Here is a 25,181-nt window from a genome sequence, read left to right as displayed (position 1 = left end):
TAAATTTTAAAGGAAAATTTTCAATATTCATTCAGAAAATATATGTTTATTTTTCATTTTAAATAAATATCGTTAATTAATTTTCCGAGAAATATTACTATTTTTATACACCAGAGGGCGATCACGGTAAATGTAAGTTTGTTGATAAATTGAAATATACAAATATATCAAAATTCAAATTTCCAACGTGTTACATTACATACAGTATATAAAAATTATATAAATATATTTGATATTTATAGCATTTGTTTAGGATTTCAATCGTGTAAAATATACATTGATGTGTATTAATTATAAATAATTGTTCACGAAATATTTATAAAAAACTTATAATGTAGTTGTTAAAAGTAATTCTCTCCATTATTCTTAATAACTACATTGTTGGTGTATATATATTTTGGTACTTCTGCAGTCCTGAATGAGGTAGTTGGGACCTTATCTGGTCCACCAATAGATGAATGGATAAAACCACTGAACCACTGATAGTTGCTCATGGGTTTGTACCTGAATAGGCTGGCCATATGGTTTTCTGGATTTTCTTCACATTAGTAACACCTAAATAGGAACCAGTTTCCTGTAAAAGACTGCCTGGGAGGCATTCCCTGACGGTGAGTTGTCTTCCCCGTTGGCAAGTTGCCATACGTGAATAAACTTTATCTGAGCCGTAGGCCATGCTCGAGGATGGGTGGTGTACCTATGGCATGCATGCCCAAAGTGGCAGAAGAAATCATCTGGCATGTAACGTGTCATATGATTTCAGTTTATCGTGTGTTTTTCAAACGGCTTCTTTACATTTATTCTAATTAAAGCATATATGTTTTAATTACTTTAAATATCGTTATTTGAAATCTAAAACTTTGACACGCGCAAACATTTTAAAAGATAATTATGCTCACTGGTATGTGAATCCAAAAATGTTTGCCATCCCTGTCATAGGAGGATCCAAACTCTTCATTCAGAATTGCAGTTTTACTCGTATATTTCAAACACTAAGCTATAATATTTTTGTTTCAGAATTAAAAATGATAATTTTGAGAAGGCATCTTGCTTATTTGTTTTATCAGTGTAGACATTATTGTTCTGAATCATTCCAAACGTCTTCGTGGCAGATAAATAGATATGGTGGGCCGGAAGAATTAAAGTTGAACATTTCCGAATTACCATATATATCTAGACCGAATGATGTCTTGGTTCAGATTTGTGCGGCGAGTGTCAATCCTATCGATGTTAAAATGCTTAGTAAGTAATATAATTTATACTCTCTTCTAATACAGCATATAATATAGAGATTTGTCATGTATACATTACTTATTACGAAATTATAATATTTTGAATGTTTAATAGTAGTGATGAAATGCTTATTTTTTGTCATTTTTACATATATAAATACAGTATATATTTCAAACATTGTGATGTAGTAGATACGAGCTGTGTTTAGTAATGCAGAATTCTGGAATTATGCTGTGATCCACAGCATAACTAGACTTTCCATAATGGGGTGCATTTCTTTATTAGATTGTTAACTCTCTCGTTTTGCTAGTGACTGATGAAAATGTGTTCTTGTTCTCATGCCAACAGCATCAGACTAGCAACAAATTTTAACCTGGGAATATATTCCAAATGTAGACCTGCATATACGTAAACCTACCGCTTTCTGCAGACCCAAGATCAAATCTAGGCAGTAATAAGTATTAGTCTAATATGGCATTGTTATGACACACTGTGATCAGATATTTTGAAATTAGAAGTAACAAAATAAAGTTGTAGGAACATGTCCAGCTATGGCCTGACCATTTTTTCTTGCCAATGTTACAAATTCAATTCTAATTTTAAGTCACCTCCTGATGTCCAACACCGTCAATCAATATCTTTTCTAACTCATGAAAATTACTGTTAATTGATTTTTTTTATATTCAAAACTAATTACTTATTAAGCATCTGAATCGTGCTTTGTTCTAAGAAAACATGACACTTAGCAAATCTATTATTAATATTGAGTTTTTTAACTCTCTCTGGCAAAAAATAATAAAAAGTGGCCTTTTTATCAAGCCCATTGTGAGTTCTGCTAGGTTCATAACAGGACTGTCAAGATGATGATGGATGAGGGGCCAACATATCTGGGATGGATCACTTCCAAAAATTCCTGGGATTTATTGATCTATTTGGATTTATTTTTGGATCCCCAGAACAGTCAGCTGTATTTTAAGTTTAAAATATCAATTATATAGATATTACTTATGATAAAAATACATACAATTTTAAATACTGTATTTTACGGACTATAAGACGCACTTTTTTCTTCGAAAAATTGCCTCCAAAATTCAGGTGCATCTTATAGTCCATAAAATATGGTATATTAAAATTATGAATATTTAAAATGTAATTTACTCAAATCATAATCAGACAGAAATATTTGTTAATGCATTTGTTAATGACATCATCCAAGTAATGATAAAACTTTTTTTAAACTTAGTTTGCCTTGTAGTCACTGGGAGGGCCTTTTATTCCATACGTATTATAGGTTTGGCTAGGCCCACAATGGGATGACTGGATGCTAATGGATGGACTCCACATATCTGAAACAGACTATCCATGAAAAATTCCTGAGGAAATGCTTGCCCAGATTTGGTCATGGTTTCTCCGGACAGACACCTTAACTGCCTCAGCCATCTGACTGACAATGATAAAACCTGAAAATGTGTTTAAATCCATAGTGCCAAGATAGCAATCAACTACAGATTGAATTTTCATTAATTATCAATAATGCTTATGTATTGTAAAAGAAAAAATTCTAAAAAATTCAGGACAAAATATATTTTAACACATATTGTAAAAAATGCAAATAATAATGACTTACACAAATAAAAATATTCTTGTAGTCTTCCTTTTTTATATAATAGTGTATTAATTTGAAAAAATTTTCTTTTTATAGATGGATATGGCTCTCAAGCAATTGCCATTCTACATAAAATAAATAATTGTTCATTTGATGTACCAGAATTTCCTATTACATTGGGTCGAGATTTCTCTGGCATTGTTATAGATGTTGGACAGACTGTTAAGAAATTAAAGCGTGGAGATCAAGTATGTCATTTAAATTAACAAAATATTGTAGCCTATAAAATGTAAACTTGTCACAAATGCAAATTGGATGCATATTTCATTTAGTTTAAGAAACTTTTTAAAGTTTTTATTCCAAATTTCTAAAAATACAGGACCTTCTAAAAGAATTCTATCATTTTAAATTGTTATAATTATGTTCATTATTGTTTGAGAATATTAAAACATTAGAAAACTGTCAATTTACATTACAAAGTTTCACATTTGCCCATTACACTTTCTCAATGTGTGCACCTTGTGTCGCACGGCACACATCCAACCAATACGCAAATTCTTCCTATTCTTGCTACAGCATATCTGTTGTCAGTTCTCTCTCAGCACTCACAATTCTACAGCTTCTGCAGATTACTCATGTTTCACAATGACAAATGGTTCTGACTTTAGGAATTGCACAACACAAAATGCCTTCTCTGTTGCAGTGTCTTCATTTTTGTTTATGGCACTTCCTAGAGGTAGTGGACAACGAGATGTTTGAATGCAGATGGAAAGTAAAACTCTGACAATTACTCTATCAATTGGTGTACATTGTACACTTCTCAGATAATAATTAACATAATTATGCAGTATTTATTTTGGAAGATCTTGTATTTAACATTTTAAAATGTTTTAGAATAATGAAAAGTTTGGTTGGCTGCAAAACGATATGACTAACAAAGCATGAAGAATCAACACTGCTGTTAGTTAGAATTAATAGCGAGGTTGAGGCCGAAGTTTTAAACGCGAAAATGTTTACATCAGATGTTCAATGCTGCTTCCCTGTAAGCCTAGAAGTTTGACAATGGCATTTGGAATGTCGAGCATGATTCCACTGACTTTCCAAACACCATTGTCAAACTTCTAGGCTTACAGGAAAGCGGCACCGAATGTCCGACGTACACGTTTTCGCATTTAAAACTTCAGCCTCAACCTCGCTAATATATCAAAATTTTACTACGATAAATTCAAAATATTAACCATGCATATTATTATTACAGGTGTGGGGTGCTATAGGGCCAGATAAAATAGGAAGTCATGCAAAGCATATTCTTGTTGATTCGTCAAATGTATGTTTGCAAATATTTGAAAATTGTTAATATTGAATTTATGTAATACATATTTAATTTACCTAATAATTTTAGATATCGCTCAAACCAACGTCGATCGATCACGTCCAGGCTGCATCACTGCCTTATGCTGCATTAACATCTTGGAGTGCCTTATGTTGGTTTGGGGGACTATCAAAATCATCTGCTTGGAATTCTAGGTATTGAAGTTTTGCAAATCGTTTCATATATCTCGGCTAGTCAATGCACATTACTCCGTTGGGGCCCCCATCTGGCTGTCCCAGTGTGGGTGGCAGAACCCATAATGGGAACCAAGATTTGTGGATTTTGTCAATAAAATTTTTAAGAAAAGTAGAATTTAATATAGTTTTATGCAATTGCAGTATTAAGGTAATATAAATTTTTTTGTTTTTATTATATCTTTTTACACTATCAACACTACAAGGATTATTTTTCATATTTATCATGTCTTTGGCTTGGCCGACAATATGGCATTTGGTCATTGAGCAATGGAGGATTTATATATGTGGATGAAAAAAAAACATAAGAAATTTGATCTACATTTGAACTCTGGGCCCTCGGAGTAGCAAGTCGATACTTTTCGTAAATTTTTATCATTTACTTCTGAGAAGTTCTAAGCTTTCCAATGGTTTGAATTTACATATTATATACAGTGGAACCTCACTTAATGAGCACCTCACTTAACGAGTGTTTCGTATTACGAGTAACGTTCTGGAATGAATTATGCTCGCTAAGCGAGGATCTACTGTTCTATACATATTATGATATTATATACGTGTATCAAATGATATATTTATCATTTGTACTAAGTCTGAAATGTACTCTTTCAGAGTTCTAGTGTTAGGAGGTTCTGGAGGTGTTGGAAGTTTTTCAATACAGGTAAGTTTTAAAATTTATCAGAACAAAATCAAAGTATTCTAAATTACTAAAAATTATCTCAAATTTTTAAATATTTATTAGAGGACAGAATTATATAAATCAGTAAAATAATTTATCCAACTACAAATGAAAGGCTGAGCACAATGGTGGTCTTTTTTTTTTACGTTGAGATATTGTACTATAAAAGTGGTGTATGTTAGTTTTACATATTTCACTGTTATATTTTGTTTCCACCAATACTTTATTGTAATCTTAGTAATATTTCATACTACTTAGAGACAGTTTACTTAATGCATGTCTTGTCCCTGTACAATATACTTTTCCTGTTAACAATAGAATCATCTAACTCTGTTCAGGAGAAAATTTTTGAATTGAATTAATACAAACTTCTGATTTGGACCAGAAATTTATATATAGTTAATCAAGGCCTCCTGGTCTTGACATTCAACTATCTCACTCACTCCGTTCTTTAGATTAAGAAAGGACAGACGGACAGACACCAGTAGGAATCTATAGGTCTACAATTTTTGAATATTACAGCCCAGTATAAACCCTGCTTATTTTTGATTTTTTTTTTTTATATGGTATTCTTTTATAGCTTCTTTAAAGGATAAGATTCTAAACACTCCACTAAAGTCTACCAGTAGCCAAGTGGGTAAAACCATTGGCCATTGGTAGTTAGATGGTTGCAGGTTTATGCCATGATAGTCAGATGGAACTTTCTGGGTTTTCTTCATGATCTAATGCTTAAACTATGGCCGCTTTCCCATAAGTTCTCTCAGATTTCCCAAGTGTTGCATTGCCACATCCCCTCAAACCAAACCGTCAATAATGGAGTTGCACTAGCTTATATAAAAAAAGAAATTTATGTTATTCTAAGCTTATCAGTGGAGACATAAATAAAAATGATTTATTATTTTATTATTAATTTCAGTTATTAAAGGCATGGAATGCAGAAGTTACAGTAACTTGCAGTACGGACGCTGTCGAAATGCTCGAAAATCTGGGAGCGGATTGTGTTTTAGATTACAGATCCCAAGACATTAAAACTCATTTAAGTCAAACGGACGGGTAAAAAGAATTAACTTGTTTAAAAAAGTTTCAAAATACAGTTGAACTTCTGACTTTTCTTGTTCCTATCATTACCCATTGTTTGGCGATTTGACTGTATATAAATCATGCTAAAGTATAGCATGATTTATATACCTTGCATGTGTTCTTCCAAATTCTTAAAATGTTCTTAACTTAAATACACAATTTACAAATTTTTGATTATTATTTTAGATTTGACTTTATTTTGGACTGTGTTGGTGGTGAAAGTAAAAATTTTGCATTAAACTTGCTCAAAAAGTGGAAAAATTGTAAATACGTGACACTGAGCTCTCCTCTCTTAAATTACACAGATAAATACGGAGTAATTGCTGGTTCGTTATTTTCTTTAGGAGAAGCTGCTTTAGATACAATTCAAGTAAGATAATATCAAAATTTTATTTTTAATTTGTCCTTACAAAACTTAAACGAGTTAAATTTTCTAGGGTGTACAGAACGGCCAAGCCGTTAGATGGGCGTATTTTTGTCCGAGTGGCGAAACTTTAAGTACCATTAAGGCATTAGTAGACGACGGAAAGGTAACTTTCTTATTATTATTATTCTTATTATTTTTGTAATAAAAATACGATAAGTGTGGGTTTTGCCATTTTCTAACTCCCTTCTGTGGACTAAAGCTCAAGGTTCACACTATTGAGATTTCAGTAAGAATTTGGGTCATGACATCATTACAAGCAGTTTCCCTTTTGTTTAGTTCTAGTTCCACAGTACTAGAATATCAAGCAGATATTAAGCTAAGTTAATAGTAGCACCATTGTGTTAAATCATGTACATGCAGATACAAAACAGATCATCCACATTTGTTTTCAAGTTTTGCTTGCAAAAAACATCAAGTATTTTCCTCATCCTCATCCCTAATGTTTTCAAACATATAGATACAATGCCTGACTAAGGTAAGGTCTCAAGAACATTAGCTTTGAGTAAGCATTTTTACTAACTTAGTAGTGATGTTTTATTTTGTCTATTGGTCAAAACATAACAATGATAACAGAAATGTAAAAATTTAAGCATTTTCTATTCTAGATTTTGACGAATAGAAACTTCTAGACTAATCTAAGCAGGTAGTAACATCTCACTTTTCCATTTTCTGCTGATGATAAAAAGGTCTTTAAGGTTGGTTCCACAAGTTCTGCAGCTGGCAAGATTATAGGTGATTGCAAATACATTTTCAAAATAGGTTTAGCTTGCTAAAACAGTAATGCTATATTTTAATATTTCTATTGGCAAATAACAAATATTTACAAATACATCACAGAAACTGGTTCAAAACTTTTTGATTTCTGCACAAAATCCGGTTACGTCGATATCCTCCTCGTATATTTTGTTCCTAAACTGGCAGCTCTATTCCCGTTCTTCCGTCGACATACTTTGGATAGATATTCTGCTTAAAAATCATTAAAAAAATCTCATTTTGAGCATAATGCCAATTTAGATGTACGTGCTAAAAATTTCTAATCAATGCAGTTGCATTGCAGAAAAGTTTCTAACTTTGTCTCTTACTTCTTCCAAGTTGGAACTGTTTGCACATTTTTTCTTCTTTTACCTTTTAATTCTGACATAATGCCTACTGCTTTTGAAAAAGTGGGAGCTTCTTCGAGGATATCATCTACAGACTTGACTAGGAATCAAACTTTTTTTAAGACGAAAAAATTTTATGTATAATCTCTACATTCAGTTTGATTTAAACATTGATTAAAAAAATTCCATGCACAAACATTTTACATATCAAGGTGGATGAGTAATCCACCTTGATATATAAAAATGAAAGGTTAACTCAGCCATACTATTGTTACTGAGCTGTTTTAAAAGGACAAAATAGAAGAAACTATAAAAATCTTCATATGTTCATACCTGCAACCAATCTGATTATTGAGAATTTAGAACAAGTGTATGGGGGTAAATTCATATGTAATTGTAGACTGTATTGAACGGAGTATGTTTCTCAATTTCATGTTTAATATTCAGAATAATTTCATTGATCTATCTTTATGGTTGGATTGAATCAAATTGACAGGTCATCACAGTCTTTTTTTCTACTGCTACTGGAAGGCTGCAATAAAAACCAAAGGTAAACTTTGTATCAAATTCCCTAAATTTAAAAGGCTTTATGCAAAAAACTACAGTCAAACCTGTTTTTATGCGGTCTTTCTATGTGCGATTTTTTTATGCGAATTTTTAATTTGTGCGGTTTTTTATTTGTGTGGTATAGTTGGCGACTAGTCTCGTCTCACGTTGACTTATTATAGCTAAATAAACTTATTATAGTAATATTATTGCATGAATATGTGAAAAATGAAATAATCTACTTTTTAAGTCAACAAAACACCACCTGGACAAAAATATGTAAAACAGACGATAGACCAGATGATGCAGTCAAGTGCTGACATCTGTTGTCAATAAATTCTATTTTGTACGGTTTTGAGTTATTTTCTATGTGAGACTTTTTTTATGCGGTCAACAGGGACCGCATAAAAAAAAATATTTTTTAAATTGTGTTGCGAAAACTATTTTTTACAGCCATTCGTGAAGTTTTGTGCGATTTTTTTTATGCGTTTTTTTTAATGCGGTCCTTATCCCCCGCATAAAAACAGGTTTGACTGTACTATACTTAATTTACTCCTTTTCATGTTTTATTGCACGAGGGTTGGAAACCGTTGTCTTAACATTACCAGTATTAACGTAAATAAATAATGAAACCTTCCTGCTTTTGATGTCCAAGACTTTCAGTGATTCTCTAGAATGCTAAATTGTTCTTTCCACCAAAAAATTGAAGGTACCATATTTTACTGTATATGAGATGCAACTTTTATCCAAAAACAAGGCTTAAAAAGTAATAATAATGTAGGGTTTTTTTGGTGTAAAGTTGCAATCTCCTGTAAAACTAATGAATTCTCACAGTCTCAAGTAGGATACAAGTAACTTCTACATAGCCCAACTTTGAATGAAATTATTATATGTTTAATGAGCAATTATTTATTGTGACATTGTCACAATGATAAAAATATGCAGAGCTGCAATTTTAAATTACTGTGTGTCAAATTAGTAGCGTCTTACCCCTGTACATCATACTTTTCCATTAGCAATAGAATTGTGTCAGTCATCTAACTCACTCCTTTTTTTCAAATTGCAACCCAATTAATTATTAGCAACAGCTAAACAGCTTTTCGTATATATTTATATTGAATATTAAATATATTAGTTGTCAATTAAACTATACTGAGAATGCAGACTTAAATGCCTCTTTTTAACTTAAAATCAAAATACAATAAAATATTCAGCCAAGTGCCAAAGGCATGAGATTACTGTATTTAAGCTAAATATTCTAATACTGTTTTCCCTATGGCACAGAAGATACACCCATTTTAACATAAAGTACAAAACTGGCAGTAGAATCACACCTAAAATTACTCTCAGTAAGAATAACTTGAGCATCATCAATAACTGCTCCAGTTTGTGACCCTCCAACCTATGTAAATGCTTCTTGTCACGAACTGTTTTGGATTAGTAATTGTTGTATACCAACTGAAATGCAACAAACAAGACAATATATATATATTTAGAATGCCAAATGCCTTATTATAGGTTTCTTCATTTGAAGTTTTTTGGCAATTACTCAAATTCTTGTCTTACTGTGGAATGTGGACCAGACCAAGGGATATGGTTTTGTTACTAACTGAAGGTGATGACTAGGGATTGCAATTGCTGGATCAGGGATCCAGCAATCCAGCACTGTGGATCCGCAAATACTCAATTAACTTTCTAAATAATGGCGCAAAAGTCTATGTTGTCAGAGTTGCTGCTCTGCTACGTGCGCTAACGCTTGATGGCGAGAGTTGACGTTGCCGTTCAGTGCGGCACATGCTACACCCCCTTTCTATACCACACCGCCCGCCCTTTTGCCTCTGCTGATCTAATTGCCAGTTGACTTTCTGCTCTCACTAAATAAAGTGTCTTCATGCTAAATAAAATAAGTAATTCCTCTCTTAGTCCTGGTGCATAATTCTAATTTACGGTCGGTTGTGACGTCAATGAATCACATGATGGAACGATTTATGAATATTTGATGACCCCGAAACCAACTAACGTAGAGGCAGAGCCTTCTCTACCAATACCATTTGTTTCTTGAGATCCTACTTCCAGAAAAGTCAAAAAATAACAGAAGTGATTGATTTAATTTTATTTAATCCTTTATAATACTTTATTCAAGACAAGACTAATATTTTATAACTTTTACTTAAAAGTTAAAAACTCCTACTCTAATTCTATTATTCTATAAGTGGCTAGTGGGCCAGGCTAGGCAATTTTATTGTGAAAATTAGTGAGAAACTGAGACTACCTAGTTAGTTAACATATCTAAGATACATTCATATCATAAATAAATTAATGACTATCAGTATATGATTCATGATTGTGATGATAGTAGTAGTCTAGTAGTTAGTTATTAATTACTTACTCATTATTTTACTAACGCAAATAATTAAATTAGTTATAAATAACTACAGACTGATATGTAGAGCCTATATAAGAAAACTGGTAAGACTGATAGCACCTTAGCCACTGATTATCTGCCCTTTAGTTAAAGATTGCATTATAATTATAATCTTTAACTAAACATTTAAAGTTAATTATCTCTCTCTCTCTCTCTAGTGTTAAACTGAACCAAAGCTAAGTTTACTATCTAAATGTGTAAGAAGTTTTACTGTTTTATAGTGACTAGTCAAAATACTTAAGCAATTTTTATTATTTAATTTCTTTTAAAAAAAACCATAAATTGCTGGATAGATAGATAGATAACACTTTATTACACCGAAAATACATCTGCGCTGGATCCAGCTGGATTGCAATCCCTAGTGATGACTCAAGATTAATTTTCATTGATTTTAATAGTTGATTAAAATTATTTTGTCTATTTTCTGTATGGCCCCACATCTCAACAATTTCATTCAAATTATGTTAGTGTGTAATTTTTCATTCTTTATCGGTAACAGAACTAGTACTTGCCACTAGTTAATCTTGAAGAAAACTCAAATATCCAAAAACTTGTCTTTGTACAAAATGCACCCCAGTTTTGGTTTGTGAACATGTTTTTTTGCTAAAATTTAATTTTAAACTTTATTTCAAAGTGAAACTAATGTTTATTACCTTTTGTTGAAATTAAAGCTATTTTACACTTGTTTTTAGATAGCATGCCCAATACTCTTAACTCTTGAATATATATTCATTTACACGTGTATAATTTTAGTTTATAAATTTTTGCACCATTCTAATAACTGCTTGGAGCAAATGACCAAATATCTAGGACACGTCACCCAGACTGGCAGGCTGATGCTTTTACTGCCTTGGCCATCAGCATGATACAATATAGATGTTACGCTCAAAGAAGGAACATATCATGTTCTTTCTCTGAAACACTACAGAATGGGGATATTTCATAATTACTGCCATCTAATTATTCTAAAATTAATGCAGAATATTTTAATAGAAAGACAAACAACAATAAAGCATTTAAACTTTTATTAAAGATTTAAAAATTCATAAAATGATTCAAAGCACAGAAAAATTATATATTCTGCTTCAATTTTAGTTAGTTATTGTATAAATTAATTCTTTTGAGCACAAATAACATGATAATTGTGGTTTACAACCTTTTAATATCTTAAATAATTTTTTATAGATTAGTCCTGTCGTGGAACAAGTTTTTCCGTACGAAGACACTCCCGAAGCCTATAGAAAAGTGTTGGCAGGCCATGCGAGAGGAAAAACAGTTATCCGAGTAGAGGATTAAAATCAACAGTTGTAAATAGAGTTATCTGATAATTAGACTTGTGAAATAAACAGAATTTCGTAATGACAAATTGTTTATTGTTCACGATTCTTTACTTGTTTTCTTTATACTAAAATTAAAACAATTCAGAGATTGTCACACACTTTTTTTTTTATTTTTTATAAAACATTTATCTGAATTATCTACAGATGATTATGATTAATATGAATCCAAATGTAAAATGTCTGTAATTCGATAAAATGCAAGACTTCCTTTAAAATGTGCAAAGTTTCTTCAAATGATGTAACATGATAAATGCTTTTAGTGCAGTAAAACAATAGTTTTAAATACCTTCACCGGGATATAAAATGACAGACTATTAAAAAAGCTATCTACGGGCAAATTAGCAACTAGATTAAAAACGTTTTGTCATAGAGAATTATTATAATAACTGTTTAGTAATATACAAGAATATTACTAGAAATACTTAAAAATATCTAGACTTCATAAAAAAACAAACATAATATTAAACTATATTCTTGTTGTCACAACACTTACAAAAATACGTAGTCACAAGCATTCAAGTAAATAATAGATAAGGAGATCTTAAACTAGTTTCTTAATTACAGGCTTATATATATTTTAATGTTATGTAGTTGAAGGGCTGTCTGCATTAACTTTTTTATTAGCCTTCGATAGAGTTGCTACTTGTTTCTGAAGGGTACGTGTTTTGATCTGAAAATGAGAAAATCTCGTCTTAACTTTTGAAACGATGCCATATTTTAAATTAATAATTTAATACTCACCTGTAATTCCTCAAGCTGTTCACTATGCTGTTTCTGAATTGTCTGTATTTTTAATCTTAGTTCTTTTTCAATTCCAGAATGTTGTGCTTTTAGCTCTGCCATCTGAAAGAACATTTTTCAAATTAATTCTAATTATAGGGAGCAAGCTAAAATATTAACTTACTTTAAACAATATTATTTTATCATTACACTACAATAAGGTCGCAACAAATATTTGCACAAATTTGTCAATATTTTAATAACTCTTAATTCAAATTAAACTCATTTGAAGTAAATTCTATGATGTAATAAAGTATATTAGTTTGCATCATTTAATTTTTAAGTTGATGACAACAACTGTTGCAATAATAAGATAAAATTCTCACTGCAAAGATATTTTGATTTGAAGATTTAGAAGCTGACAAAGAAATGAATGAAAATGTTCTAGATCAAGCTGAAAAACATAAGATTATAAAAATAAAAGTGTCTTTTCTGCAAAATGAAATAAGTTTGGAAGTTTACATGCTCTAGATTTGTTTTTAAAAATCTAAATATGAGTTATTCATTCAGTTGAATTAAGAATTATAATTAAGCAGAGCAGTAAGACCAACACAAAATCAGTCTCCAATAAAAGCAAAAACAGTTTTGTTACTTATATGATTTTTCAACATTCAAGCAACATTCAAGCTTGCTTGAATGTTGTGAACAGTTATAAGAAACAAGTAAACAAATGTGAAACAAATGTGAACAGTTATAAGAACAAGTAAACAAAAACTAAGAATATGATTCAATAATACTAACAAAAAATTTAAAATTTAAACTTAAAAATAGCAAAATCTATGATAGAATCCAGTAGGCATTGATCTCATATATATATGTTGAAATGATTTCTGCCAGTTTAGTTATCTGCAATTGTTTTTAAAATCATATAGGCAAAATCCAGCAACGAGTTGTTTAACTTTCTCAGCAACAGTTAAAACTACATGTGGCACCATCTGTTATAAAGTTTTAATAAAATATAATTTTTAATTATTATAAAATGACAAAGTTTAATTTTGATGGTGAGATGAGTTTTTTTAAAATTGTAGATGCTAATAATGAGTAAAATCATCATTAAGTCTAACCTTACTTGACATTTCACACATGACCCCCCTCGACCTTTATCACTAAAATTTAATAGAATCAATACCTTAATAAACAAATCTCTCCACAAAATTTCCAAAAAATTTTTTCGATGAAAAGCACAGTTCTTCAAAGAGGTTGAACAAAATCATACCACACACATACAGTAACATCCATATATACAGAAAAACCCTCAAAGTTTTTCTTATTTCTCAACACTTAAAGGCCCAGAGTCCAAAAGTGTAAATTTTTTTTTGACTAATTGCCATACTTTTTCTCTGTTATATTTAACAGAATAGGAAAATTAAAATTGATTAGTTATTAAAGTAGGGCATTTTTTTTTTAATTTTAAAATTTTATACCTGAATGTCTTTAGCAAGTAATTGCTGATCTTTCTGTCCTAATTGTTTCTGTAATAAGGCAATCTGTTCTCTCAACTGAGTTACAGCTACAACATGGTCACTACTGTTTGGATCCATAAGAGCACTATCACTGTTAAATTTGAAAACATTCGAATTATGAAAAAATTTCTAAACATTTAATAATAATTACTAAATAAATGTGTAAATATACAGTACATAACTTACTTTGATGGTAGAGTACCATTTGCATTAGCTGATTTTGAACTATCAAGTTTTTGTTTTTTTCTGTGTTCTGGATTTCTGTTACATTAAAAAATTTACATATTAATATTTATTTATTTATTTCACCCGATGATATAAAAGAAAAAAGTTACTTACTTGTGACTGTGACTAATTGAATGCTTGTGATTTTGCGATCCTGAGCGATGATGACTAGAACTTTTTTGTAAAGATACTGAAGTATGACGAATTGGATTATTCTGTTTTGCTTTTGCTAATGCTCTTTTATAAGATAGAGTGCACAACCAACATAGTAATTTACCATCAACCTAAAATAAAATTTTTATTGATGTAAATATTAACAATTTCTTATGTATTGTGTCTAACAAAGAAAAAGTTATATTAAACTTACAAAAACCAGAAAGATGTGATTGAAATAGATGATTCATTACATATAAATTACAGTACTAATTATAAATGTTTAATAATTGCTTAAAGATTAGGAATGATAACCTGTTCATACAGCAATGGGTTAGGCTTTACTTAAAACCATTTTAATGGTTTCAATAATGGAAATATCTTATGACATTGTTAAAAAATAAGCAGGAAATCATCTCTTATTTTCCTCCCGTATATTTATTACAAATAATGTTTTAAAAATATTTAATTGAGCTTTTATTATTATTTTTTAAGTTTTAATTTCAATTCTTTAATTATGAGAGTTTGGACAACTGTTGATTTGATAGAAAGATTACAAATTTACCATATTTACTCGCATATAGGACGAGGTGTGACTTTAAAGATCAAAATTAAAAAAATTAGATTTATTAATACAATTCTAATTTTATTTCGTTTAATCACAAGTAAAATATCAAATGAACATAAATGTAGACATTGTCCCGCAAAAAATACTGGCATTTTAAACTTCAAGGAAAAATCTTATACAGTAGCGCATCGATTATCTGACCCCCGAACTGTCACATTGCGTTCTAGTCGGCAAATTCAAATTTTCGCTAGCGATGTGGATCTACAATATTTGGCTATGTCTTGGCTACAATTTTTAACAATACAATAGTGGCAATTATTATTTTAAAAAAATTTAGTTAGGCTTAACTTTGATGAAAATTCAATGCAAAATAGGTTAATAGCGATATACTAATATACTATATAATAATGTATTTTTTCATACTTTTCGGTTATCCGTTTTTTCAATTATCTGACCAACCCCAGTTCCCAATTGAGTCGGATAATCCATGCTCTACTGTAAAATCAACAACATGATTTGTTCACATAAAGCTGGACAATTGAAAACCTTTTTTGCCACTCGAATCCACTCTCCGTCAATTAGACTTATGAGTTTCTCCGAATTCTAATTTCTGAATAATCATTTGTTTTTATGTAGGAATGGATAAAACTTATATCCAGCTCCTGTGTGATTTTAGAATTCAATTCAAAAGCTTTGTTTTCCCTATTGCTATTCATCTTTACTTCTGACAATACATAAGAACAATTCAAACGACCCAGATAAAGTATTTGTGTTTTTAAATACAAGAGGGTAAGCATCCGGTAAAAAATGCGAATACACGGTTCACAAAAATTATTTGCAAAACGCAAAGAACCTTTTGCTCACGTATATAGGACGACCTAGGAATTTGAAGCAGTGAAAAATGAATAAAATCATCGTCTTATATGCAAGTAAATACAGTAATTAATTTTGTATAAATTTGTATACTCTATAATTTTGATTACTGCTGACAGAACATTGTTTCAATGAGATATTCAAAATAAAATCTAATGTTTAAAATACATTTACTGTATACAAACAGTTTTTTTTTATATTAAAAAGATTATTTTCCTGCCTTTAATATTCAAATATATTTTTAGGTAAAAATTTTACCAGGAAAAAAATATGAGAAATAACAGTTATAAAAATAAAATACTTAAAATTCACTTTTCAAGATTATTTATTGAAATCCTTGCCATCTTTCAACAATAAAATTCAAAAATAATCTTGTGGCTTAAGTATCAAAAGAAATTATCTTTTTATGAAATTTGAAGTCAATGAACTTTGACGGAAATATAAAAAAAATATTTCTTTGCAAAAATTAAAAATTTCTGTGAATCTAGAGATTATAAAAATCTTCAGATTTCAAAGAAACAAAATTATAAAAAAAAACAAACAGCCAATTTTCTTACTGTTTTTATTATATATTTTTATTTCAATGATTTTTATGAAATATTCACAATACTTGTTCAAATTTTATATATTCAAATTCAATGTTAAAATTCTGGTTCTGTCTAGAATTAGCAAATTAAGTTTTCAAGCATTACTAAATAAAATATGTAAAAATTTCATTTGTAAAAAAATATGATAGTATTAAAGTAAACTTATTAATATGAATCAGAGTAAATTTAGATCATCATACTGTACTCTAAAAACAATAAAAAGAAATACAATTTAATTATTGCAATTTTGCTTTCATAATGGCTAACTTACTTTGGTGTGTGCACTTAACAGTAACACTTAATGACTTCATTTCTGTTCTAATACATACCAGCAAAAGTACATTTATAAGCCAAACTTAATCTTATATTTAAATATAACTATACTAATTTTAACTATTTGAGTACAGTATTAATATAGAAAAATTATATATATCACCTTTTTCCTACTGTCATCTTTGCGATCGTATGCACATCTCTGTTTACACTGTTCACACGTCAAAGGCGGTCCATATTTTTTCTCAGAATTTGTACATCTTTGACATTTTGAACCAATAAATGCTGCTATAATATTGCAATATTCACAAGCAGTAGGCTGAAAATAGTGTGAACAAATTTATTTATTTTAAGATTTAATTAATTAATTTTAGGAAATCAAAAATTCTAATTTAAATACAAACCTTTCCATATAATTTCACATTCTGTTCACATTTTTTACAAATTGTTGTTGTATTTCCTTTGCTATAATATATTTAAAAAATTTTAAAGAAATTTTACCATGGACAAACTATTTTTAATACAGTTAAAAGTATTTAAATAAAACTTCTATAATATATTTTTATAATATTTTTTAAAATCCACTTACATAAGAACAAATTTTTTAACTATATAGAGCCACTGTATTAATAATAATGAACACGTATTTGTGTAAATGAATGCTTGATAAAAAAAATCATGGATCATCAAAGAGAATTAAAACTTCATTTATAAGTCACTTTTCTACTTATTATTAAAATACATTTTATATAAAATACAAATTTAAATAAAACTTTTTTCTGTATGAACAACTAATAAAATTCAAGTAGAATAAACAAATTATATCCTCTATTGAATGCATATTTAGAAAATTAAGAGTAACATTCCAAATTTTATGCAAAAAGATACAAAATGTAAATTCACTACTAGAGATATTATTCTAATTTAAGATATAAAAGCAGGAACAAACATATACTGCGGTATGTACATAAAACAATCCTACTACTTCATTAACTGAAAAAATATTTCTGCATCATATTAGGCACTGCAAAGTTCACAAATATACAGAAATGCATATAGAGCAAACAGAAATTTAATATTTTATTATGTAATTTCTAATTTAGGAAATTTTTGAACACAGTTTGAAGTGTTTTTACAGATTTAAAATATGATAAAAATTATTGGCCATGTTTCTCAAGATTGGGGTGGAGAATGATGGAAATTGCTCATCTCCATCATATGCATCACTATAATGCATCTACATGCAAACATGATTACATTCTACATTTAGTTAACTTTATCAACTTTCAGAGTTGGGAGAATGGTTGAGGTGATGCCACCCCATAAAACATAATTAAAATGCACTGTAATCAGACAAATGTCCTCAAAGTTTCAACCTTAATTACAAGTGGGTGAAATTTGTTTTGCAAGATTTGAGGACAATACAGAGCAAGTTAAACAAAAGCATTTAATATATACCATGGTTTTGAATCATTTTAAAAACAATTTCAAGACCTGTCAAAAATATTTTTTCACTGAAGAAGCTCTTTTGCAAGATCTGGTTGTTTTGTCAATTACCCATTTTCCTACATCTTCCATTATTATTTCCAGGAGTATCATTTACATAAAACTAACAACTTTTTCAAATATTTTCAGTTAAATGACTTGTGATTTATGCAATTTAAAATTAATAAATATACTAAAATATATCATGAAATCAAAAAATGTTAGGCAGTCCTACAGTTGCAATAATAAATTGTAATCATCTAGAGCAGTGATTCCCAAACTTTTTCGATCCACCAACCTTCTTTGTATCAAAGTTATACCCAATGCCCTCTAACCCATTGTCTCTTATACGAGGAAGGCTTAGAAATATTCTTAGGAAAACTTTTCTATAAATCTCACACTTTGTGTCCTTACCATATACCATACATTGTTCTCAATGCCTGGAAACCATTAAATGCAAAGTTTTTTCCTACGCATTTAACAGAGGAAAGGGAAAGGTTGTCAGTGACCTCAACCCTTTGCCTATGGTCATCATTCAATAAGTTCATTCAAGTGAAGTGAAGGGAGTGAATCATTCAAGTGAAATGTGTGGGTGGCAGGTGGTGCCTCCAGCACCCCCTGCCACCCACTTCACTTGCTTCTTTTCGTTCTCTTAGATTTATCACTTCCCACTGGGGGGGGGGTAATGCCCACTTTGGAAACCACTGATCTAGAGTAAGTTCTGTTATAATATAGAAATTTTGAATTCTCAGATTTAAGTAGAGCAAATGAACATTTCAGAAATTAATACAAAATTTATATTAATAATTTACACAAACACAAAATTTCATTCAAAAATAATTCATACTGAAACCATAGGCAATTCTCAAAACCTTCCAAAAAGAATCTAAACACATCTTTCGAATTCTAAATTATGTATGTACAAATTCCATTTGATTTCTTTTAAAAAACTTTTGAATTTCTTGAAGTTTATACTTCCTTTGAATTTATTCCTAACTCTAGAACTAATGAAATAGGTTTACATCCAATACTTGATATAGAACAAAAGAAATTACAAATTTTGATGTACGATGAAAAAAATTTGTGCATTAGCTTTATTATGCATGTAAAATATTTAATATTTATGTATATAAAATTGAACTGCTTATTTTTGAATTTCTCTTGTCCACTTTTCAACTTTATCAACAAATCAAATAAAATAAACTTATTGGGTCATAACTCTTTCGAATGCATTAATTTGGTATTCTAATTTTTTAGAACAATAAAAGTTTATTTTCATTGTCTTATCATACATTACAGAGTAATTAAAGAACTTAAGTTTGGGCAAAGAATAATTTGAAACAAAACACAGGACAAAAGACATTTTGTACTGAAAAGTTTTCACTTATGATGGCCAACCATTGTGTTGTTTTGATCTCAAATTCATATTTGAAACTTTTCAAATTTCACATTTAAATGACATTCTGAAATAAAATGAAATAAGAAATAAAAGGGAGAAACCATCAACGAATTCAGAGGAATCAATAACTTAATAGTAACTACTGGCAGATATCTTGTCATATAACTAAACACAATACATGCAGATATAATACAGACAACACAATTCAATAAAGTTGCATAACAAAACATTATTAAAATATTAAAATCAAGAATTTCTTTTAATAGAAAATTATACATACTTTTCTTGTTGAAATTCTGTACGACAGTAGGTGCACTTTACAATTGGATAAGATCCTCTACAGTCCTGTAAAACAATTTCATTTATTTATTGTCTTTTGGATTCAGCGTCAAATTCATATATAAAATGAATGCTATGAATGCAGATGTTTCACACAACATAATGCATACATCATTTCTTAGAAAAAATGTATTTTATACATTAAATACTTAATATTTTTTGTTCATAAAATATGAACAGTTATATACATCCTTAAAAATAATGTATATTCATGTATATATTCAACAACAATTTCGGATATCTTTTAATTTTTTTTTTTGCTTTAAATAAGAACAGACTGAATTTCACCAGTCTTTAAAATTAAGCTTTATAAGTGTTAATATAATCTTAATTTTTATATTAAATATTCATAAATTTCTTTACAAAATTTTTTAATTAAATGAGTTTTATTCATTACGAGACCAATATTTTTTGATAATTATAAAAATTTAGAAAGACGTTTATTATACAGTTAATTTTGAACTGATTTTAATACATAAATATTTGTAAAATTGGATTTATTTATTAATAAGTGATTTGAGTGCTTATAAAATGATTGTATATAATGGAGTGTGATTGTATAGACAAATACAGTGAGAAAGATTTTTTTATTTTCTTATTACATCATTTATTCAAATCAATTTTATTGATGTATAATTATTTCATCAAACATCTGCACTGCACAGCCTTGCAATAATAATTTTCTGAAATACTGAAAAAAATAAAAAGAGAACCAAATTTCATTACATTAGAAATTTGTAAAAACAAATTTCTAATTACAGTTTACATTACAGATTCATTGATTTTTGTCCAATTCATTTCTCAATTCAAATTTTTAATATTTAAAGTTTCGGTAAGAACAGTTTACTTTGAAAGGAAGGAGTACATTGAAATTATGAATTACAAATACCAAATTTTGTTGTTTAAAAAATAACTAAATCCCCCTGTAAAGCAAAGTTATCTTTATATATATATATATATATATATATATATATATATATTCTGAAGATAACCTTACTTCAGAGAGTTTGTTGATTATTATTTTTTAAAACCATTCACCAGCAAACCTTTTGGTTTTTCATAATTTCCAAATGACTCTCCTTTATAATTTTGAATCGAAACGAAATTTAATTTCTTAAATGTAAACTGTATATCATTTTTATATTTTTGTTTTTCCAAACACTGAGTAACTCTGGGTCTATTTATATGTATAAGTCGTTAAAACTTTTCATAACCCCTCATTAATTAATTATGACAATAAAATTATAAACTATTAGTTAAAAAAATTATTATTTGGCAAAAGAACACAAACGTTCTTACATTTAAGTTAAAAATTATATATAATTTTAGTTAACTGAGGAAGATACTGAATAATTCTATATTGTTAAAAAAAATTATAAAATAAAGACAATCTTTTGCCAAACAACAATTATAAAGGTTTAATTAAATTTATTTAATTAGTATTTTTTTTTCCTTCTTAAAATTAAAAATTTTAATACAGTTTCAATTCTGCCATCATCGTATTACTTTTTTCTTTATTTCTGTAAACATTTATTTTACACTTCTAAATAAGTTACTTACATTATGTACTATTCTTTGATCTTATTTTAAAATAATTTTTACAAAAATTAATATTTCAATAATAAAAATAAAATTTATTTCAATGACAAACACATACATATAATAATGGTATTTTAATATCAAAGCATTGTGCAAATATTAATTTTTAAACTTATAAATATTACTGAAAAAAATTAGGTACTGTTTATACTGTTATATCATGTTTCCCAAATTTTTCTTTCACTTTTATTTTTATTTATTTTCAAAAGACACTGTGGCCAGAAAACCTTTTAAATACTTAAATTCAATGAAACAATGCAAAGTAATTTGTTTATATTTATTGAAAAAAAATTTATTTTTGATAAGTAAAGTGATAAAAATCTAAAGTTTTATTTCATTGATTTCTTCTGACTTCTGGCATTTTCCCTTCTTCATATAAAATAATTGGTAAGAAAAGATAAATCATATTTACAAATACACATACTTTTGCATGCATTTCAGGTACAATGTCAAAAGCATTGTGTTAAAATGTATTTTTTTTTTTATACACAAAAACATATAAGCTTTGTAAGACAAATTATGATTTATTATTGTTATAGTTTATATTCTTCGATCTATATACCGTATTACTTGAGAGCATTTATATAATCTTTAAAAAAAGTGTTTATGCAATTCACTTAAATTAAACGAAAATTTAATCTGGAACGACTTACACAGAATTTAAATTTTGCATAAGAAATTTTAAAAGTAAACTCACCTTAAAATGCCTGGACTAGGTTTTTTTTTCATCACTTGATTTCTCAAGTAATGTTGACTGAAATAGCTAGAGAGTATATATGAATATTGATATAAGGTATATTTAACAAGTTCCCCAAAATGTTACAACTTGAGAAAAAGGTTAAAATGATTTTTCATGCTCATAAAATTAATTTTTGATATAAATCTTTAGAAATAAAAAAAACATATTAGATAATTCCTCTGCTAATCAGTTCGAATATTGATTGATTTATTTTCTAACAAAACATTCTTACTGAAAATACAAGCATTAAATACATATCCTTAGGGTTCATTGTGTCCAAATTTTAACAATAAATTATATTTTTATATATTTTAATATAAATTACTATATATATATTTTATTTAAATTACACTTCCATAGAGTTTGTAGTTATTGTTCATTTATTACTTTATGATTATTAGTAGAGATGAGATTAATACTTACATTAAAATATTATAGCATTAAATATACAAATATGCAGATATTAAATTTTTTCAATATAATTAAATTAGTCAAATTACGTACAGAGTGTCCAAAAAGTTACTGAGCAGTGGGAAATTTGTAATGACATTAAAATTATACATAGGGTCATGCATACCAAACCTAAGTTGTCCATTTGGTACCACTTAACTGTACAGGTATTGCATACAATTTACAGGTTTCATATGTATAACTTTACTATGTATAACTAACCACCCTGTGTGTCATTACAAATTTCTCATGGCACGGTAACTTTCTGGACGTCCTGTATTACTGAAAAAAAGGATTTTTCTCAAATTTTACATTAAATTTTTAAAAATAATTTATTATATCTGACTAATTTGTTCAAAATACTAATACTAATTATGTACATAATTTATATTGCTGAAAAATTATTGAAAAATGTTTTAAAATTTGTACACTAGGTAATAAAAAACAAATGACAAAAATTGAGGAACTTTTAAACATACCTTATATACTTCTCCCAACTGTCTTTTTTTAAAGATTATATAAGAATTTACACAAAAAGTAGTCTATCAATTACACTTTCAAACAAAGTTAATCTTCTGTTAGAAAATGTAGAGCATTTAAAATTAAAAATAAAACACAAAACTATAAAACAATATAAGTAGTGACAAATTCTTTAAACGAAAAACAAGTTTCTATTGCTTCAGTTTAAATAAGATAAAAGCATCATCCATTTTCTGTGATTTCCCCAGAGAAAAATTTAATATATAAAATTTGTCTAATAAATTAAATAACTTTAACATTATATTATTATTCATTTCACTTAATTGTACTATAAACAAGTACACGAAAATTTAAATTCTCTTCCCTTTCCAACTTGTGGAAGGTTAACAAGGGAAGAGGAATTTAAATTTTCGTGTACTTGTTTATAGTACAATTAAGTAAAATTAATAATAAATTCTGACTCCATCATTTTAAATAATTTTTTAAATTATATTATATTATTATTTAGACAAACTAGAAATTCCAATGCTTTACAATTTTGAATTACAGTATAACCTCCAAATAGCAGACACCATCAGGACCAGACGTTTATCCACTATTTAGAGGTAAATATAATAGCTGTCCTATTTGAAGGGTCTGGGGACTATAAAAATGTCCTTTAAATAGAGGTGTCCACTAATTGGGAGGGTCCGTTAATGGAGGTTTCAATGTATTTGGTTTATAAAATTGCAGAAAATTGAAAATTTGTTTTTCTACACTGTAAAAATTATACAAATGTTCATATTTTAATATTATTTGTTAAAAGTTTTCTTTTATTAATATAAAAATATTTTTGCTTCAATACTTTTTCAATGCTAATTATAATTTAATAGATCAAATAACAATAAATATAAATTCGGCATTTCAATTCTATTTTTTAAATAAAATTACGTATTAATGTACAGTTTGACATATTATAAGCATAAGAAAAAGTTATTTATTTATTTAAGCATTAATTTCATAAATGTCAAACTTCAAATTTTTAAATCATTCAAAATTAAAATGAAATTCAAAAAAAAGTAATTAAAATTTTCAACTTCATTTTCTGTAAGAAAGTTTCATCTAAGCAATACTGTATGAGATGATTCATGGGTTCAAAACTGATTAATCATTCATTTTATATTCTCTCTCTTTTTTTTAATTTTGTAATTTTTTCTCCCCTGATTTTTCAATATTTTCTGCTATTAATAAAATAATCCATAAAAATTTAAATATCATACAGGCTCGAACAATCAGTTGCTTAATCATGTCATTAACTAAAGATAAATTAATCATATAATTAAGTACTTCATTATTATTAATATTTATCCTCTAAAAAAAATTATGCACCTAGTTCTGAATATTCAATGTTGAAAAGTTGAAGATTCAGAATTAACTTCAAGAATTTATTGTAAAATTGAAATGTGATATAATCAATCAATTTTTTAATACAAAATCTCCAGAACAGGGTTTTTCTAAAAACAGATCATAAACATAACAGATTAATCAAGTTTATGTACTTTAATTAAATTGTATAGTTGAGGCAAAAGTTGCAGTAAGAAAAAAACTTAATCACTAATGTTTTTGGTCATTTATATATAATTACCTTTGAGATCTTTAATCTCTAACATAACAAATAAAAGAAAATTGATATGTAATCTAACAATCTTTTGCAAAAATTATTCAAATTTATATATCTTGCTATTTGTGAAATCCTTCAGGATTCATACAAGTGTCCAAAACTTAAGAAT

The 25,181-nt window shown here is 28.2% G+C and overlaps 2 protein-coding genes across 2 annotated transcripts in view; one reads left to right on the top strand and one right to left on the bottom strand.

The window, feature by feature from the left end:
• Nucleotides 1-995: 995 nt before the first annotated feature.
• LOC136984572 (reticulon-4-interacting protein 1 homolog, mitochondrial-like) lies at nucleotides 996-12,025 on the top strand. Its single transcript, XM_067281620.1, has 9 exons — nucleotides 996-1,239; nucleotides 2,933-3,084; nucleotides 4,095-4,163; nucleotides 4,239-4,363; nucleotides 5,015-5,063; nucleotides 5,998-6,134; nucleotides 6,348-6,531; nucleotides 6,599-6,691; nucleotides 11,845-12,025. Exons 1-9 carry the CDS (start codon nucleotides 1,023-1,025, stop codon nucleotides 11,953-11,955), a joined length of 1,137 nt encoding a protein of 378 aa, XP_067137721.1. The 5' UTR covers nucleotides 996-1,022; the 3' UTR covers nucleotides 11,956-12,025.
• LOC136984573 (protein FAM76A) overlaps nucleotides 11,670-25,181 on the bottom strand; it is a 26,198-nt gene continuing 12,686 nt past the window's right edge. The window contains exons 2-9 of the mRNA XM_067281621.1: nucleotides 20,086-20,150; nucleotides 17,326-17,386; nucleotides 17,085-17,240; nucleotides 14,582-14,751; nucleotides 14,429-14,503; nucleotides 14,204-14,333; nucleotides 12,741-12,842; nucleotides 11,670-12,669 (exon numbers count right to left, since the gene is read on the bottom strand). Of these exons, the coding sequence (XP_067137722.1) occupies nucleotides 12,583-12,669; nucleotides 12,741-12,842; nucleotides 14,204-14,333; nucleotides 14,429-14,503; nucleotides 14,582-14,751; nucleotides 17,085-17,240; nucleotides 17,326-17,386; nucleotides 20,086-20,150 (846 nt within the window). The 3' untranslated portion in view covers nucleotides 11,670-12,582. The remainder of the gene's footprint in view (nucleotides 12,670-12,740; nucleotides 12,843-14,203; nucleotides 14,334-14,428; nucleotides 14,504-14,581; nucleotides 14,752-17,084; nucleotides 17,241-17,325; nucleotides 17,387-20,085; nucleotides 20,151-25,181) is intronic.

The sequence above is a fragment of the Centruroides vittatus genome, unplaced genomic scaffold (genome assembly GCF_030686945.1).
Source record: "Centruroides vittatus isolate TY-2023 unplaced genomic scaffold, ASM3068694v2 contig_923, whole genome shotgun sequence".
Lineage (NCBI taxonomy): Eukaryota > Metazoa > Arthropoda > Arachnida > Scorpiones > Buthidae > Centruroides > Centruroides vittatus.
The sequence above is the reverse complement of the archived record's forward strand: the minus strand, read 5'-3'. Positions and strand labels throughout refer to the sequence as shown.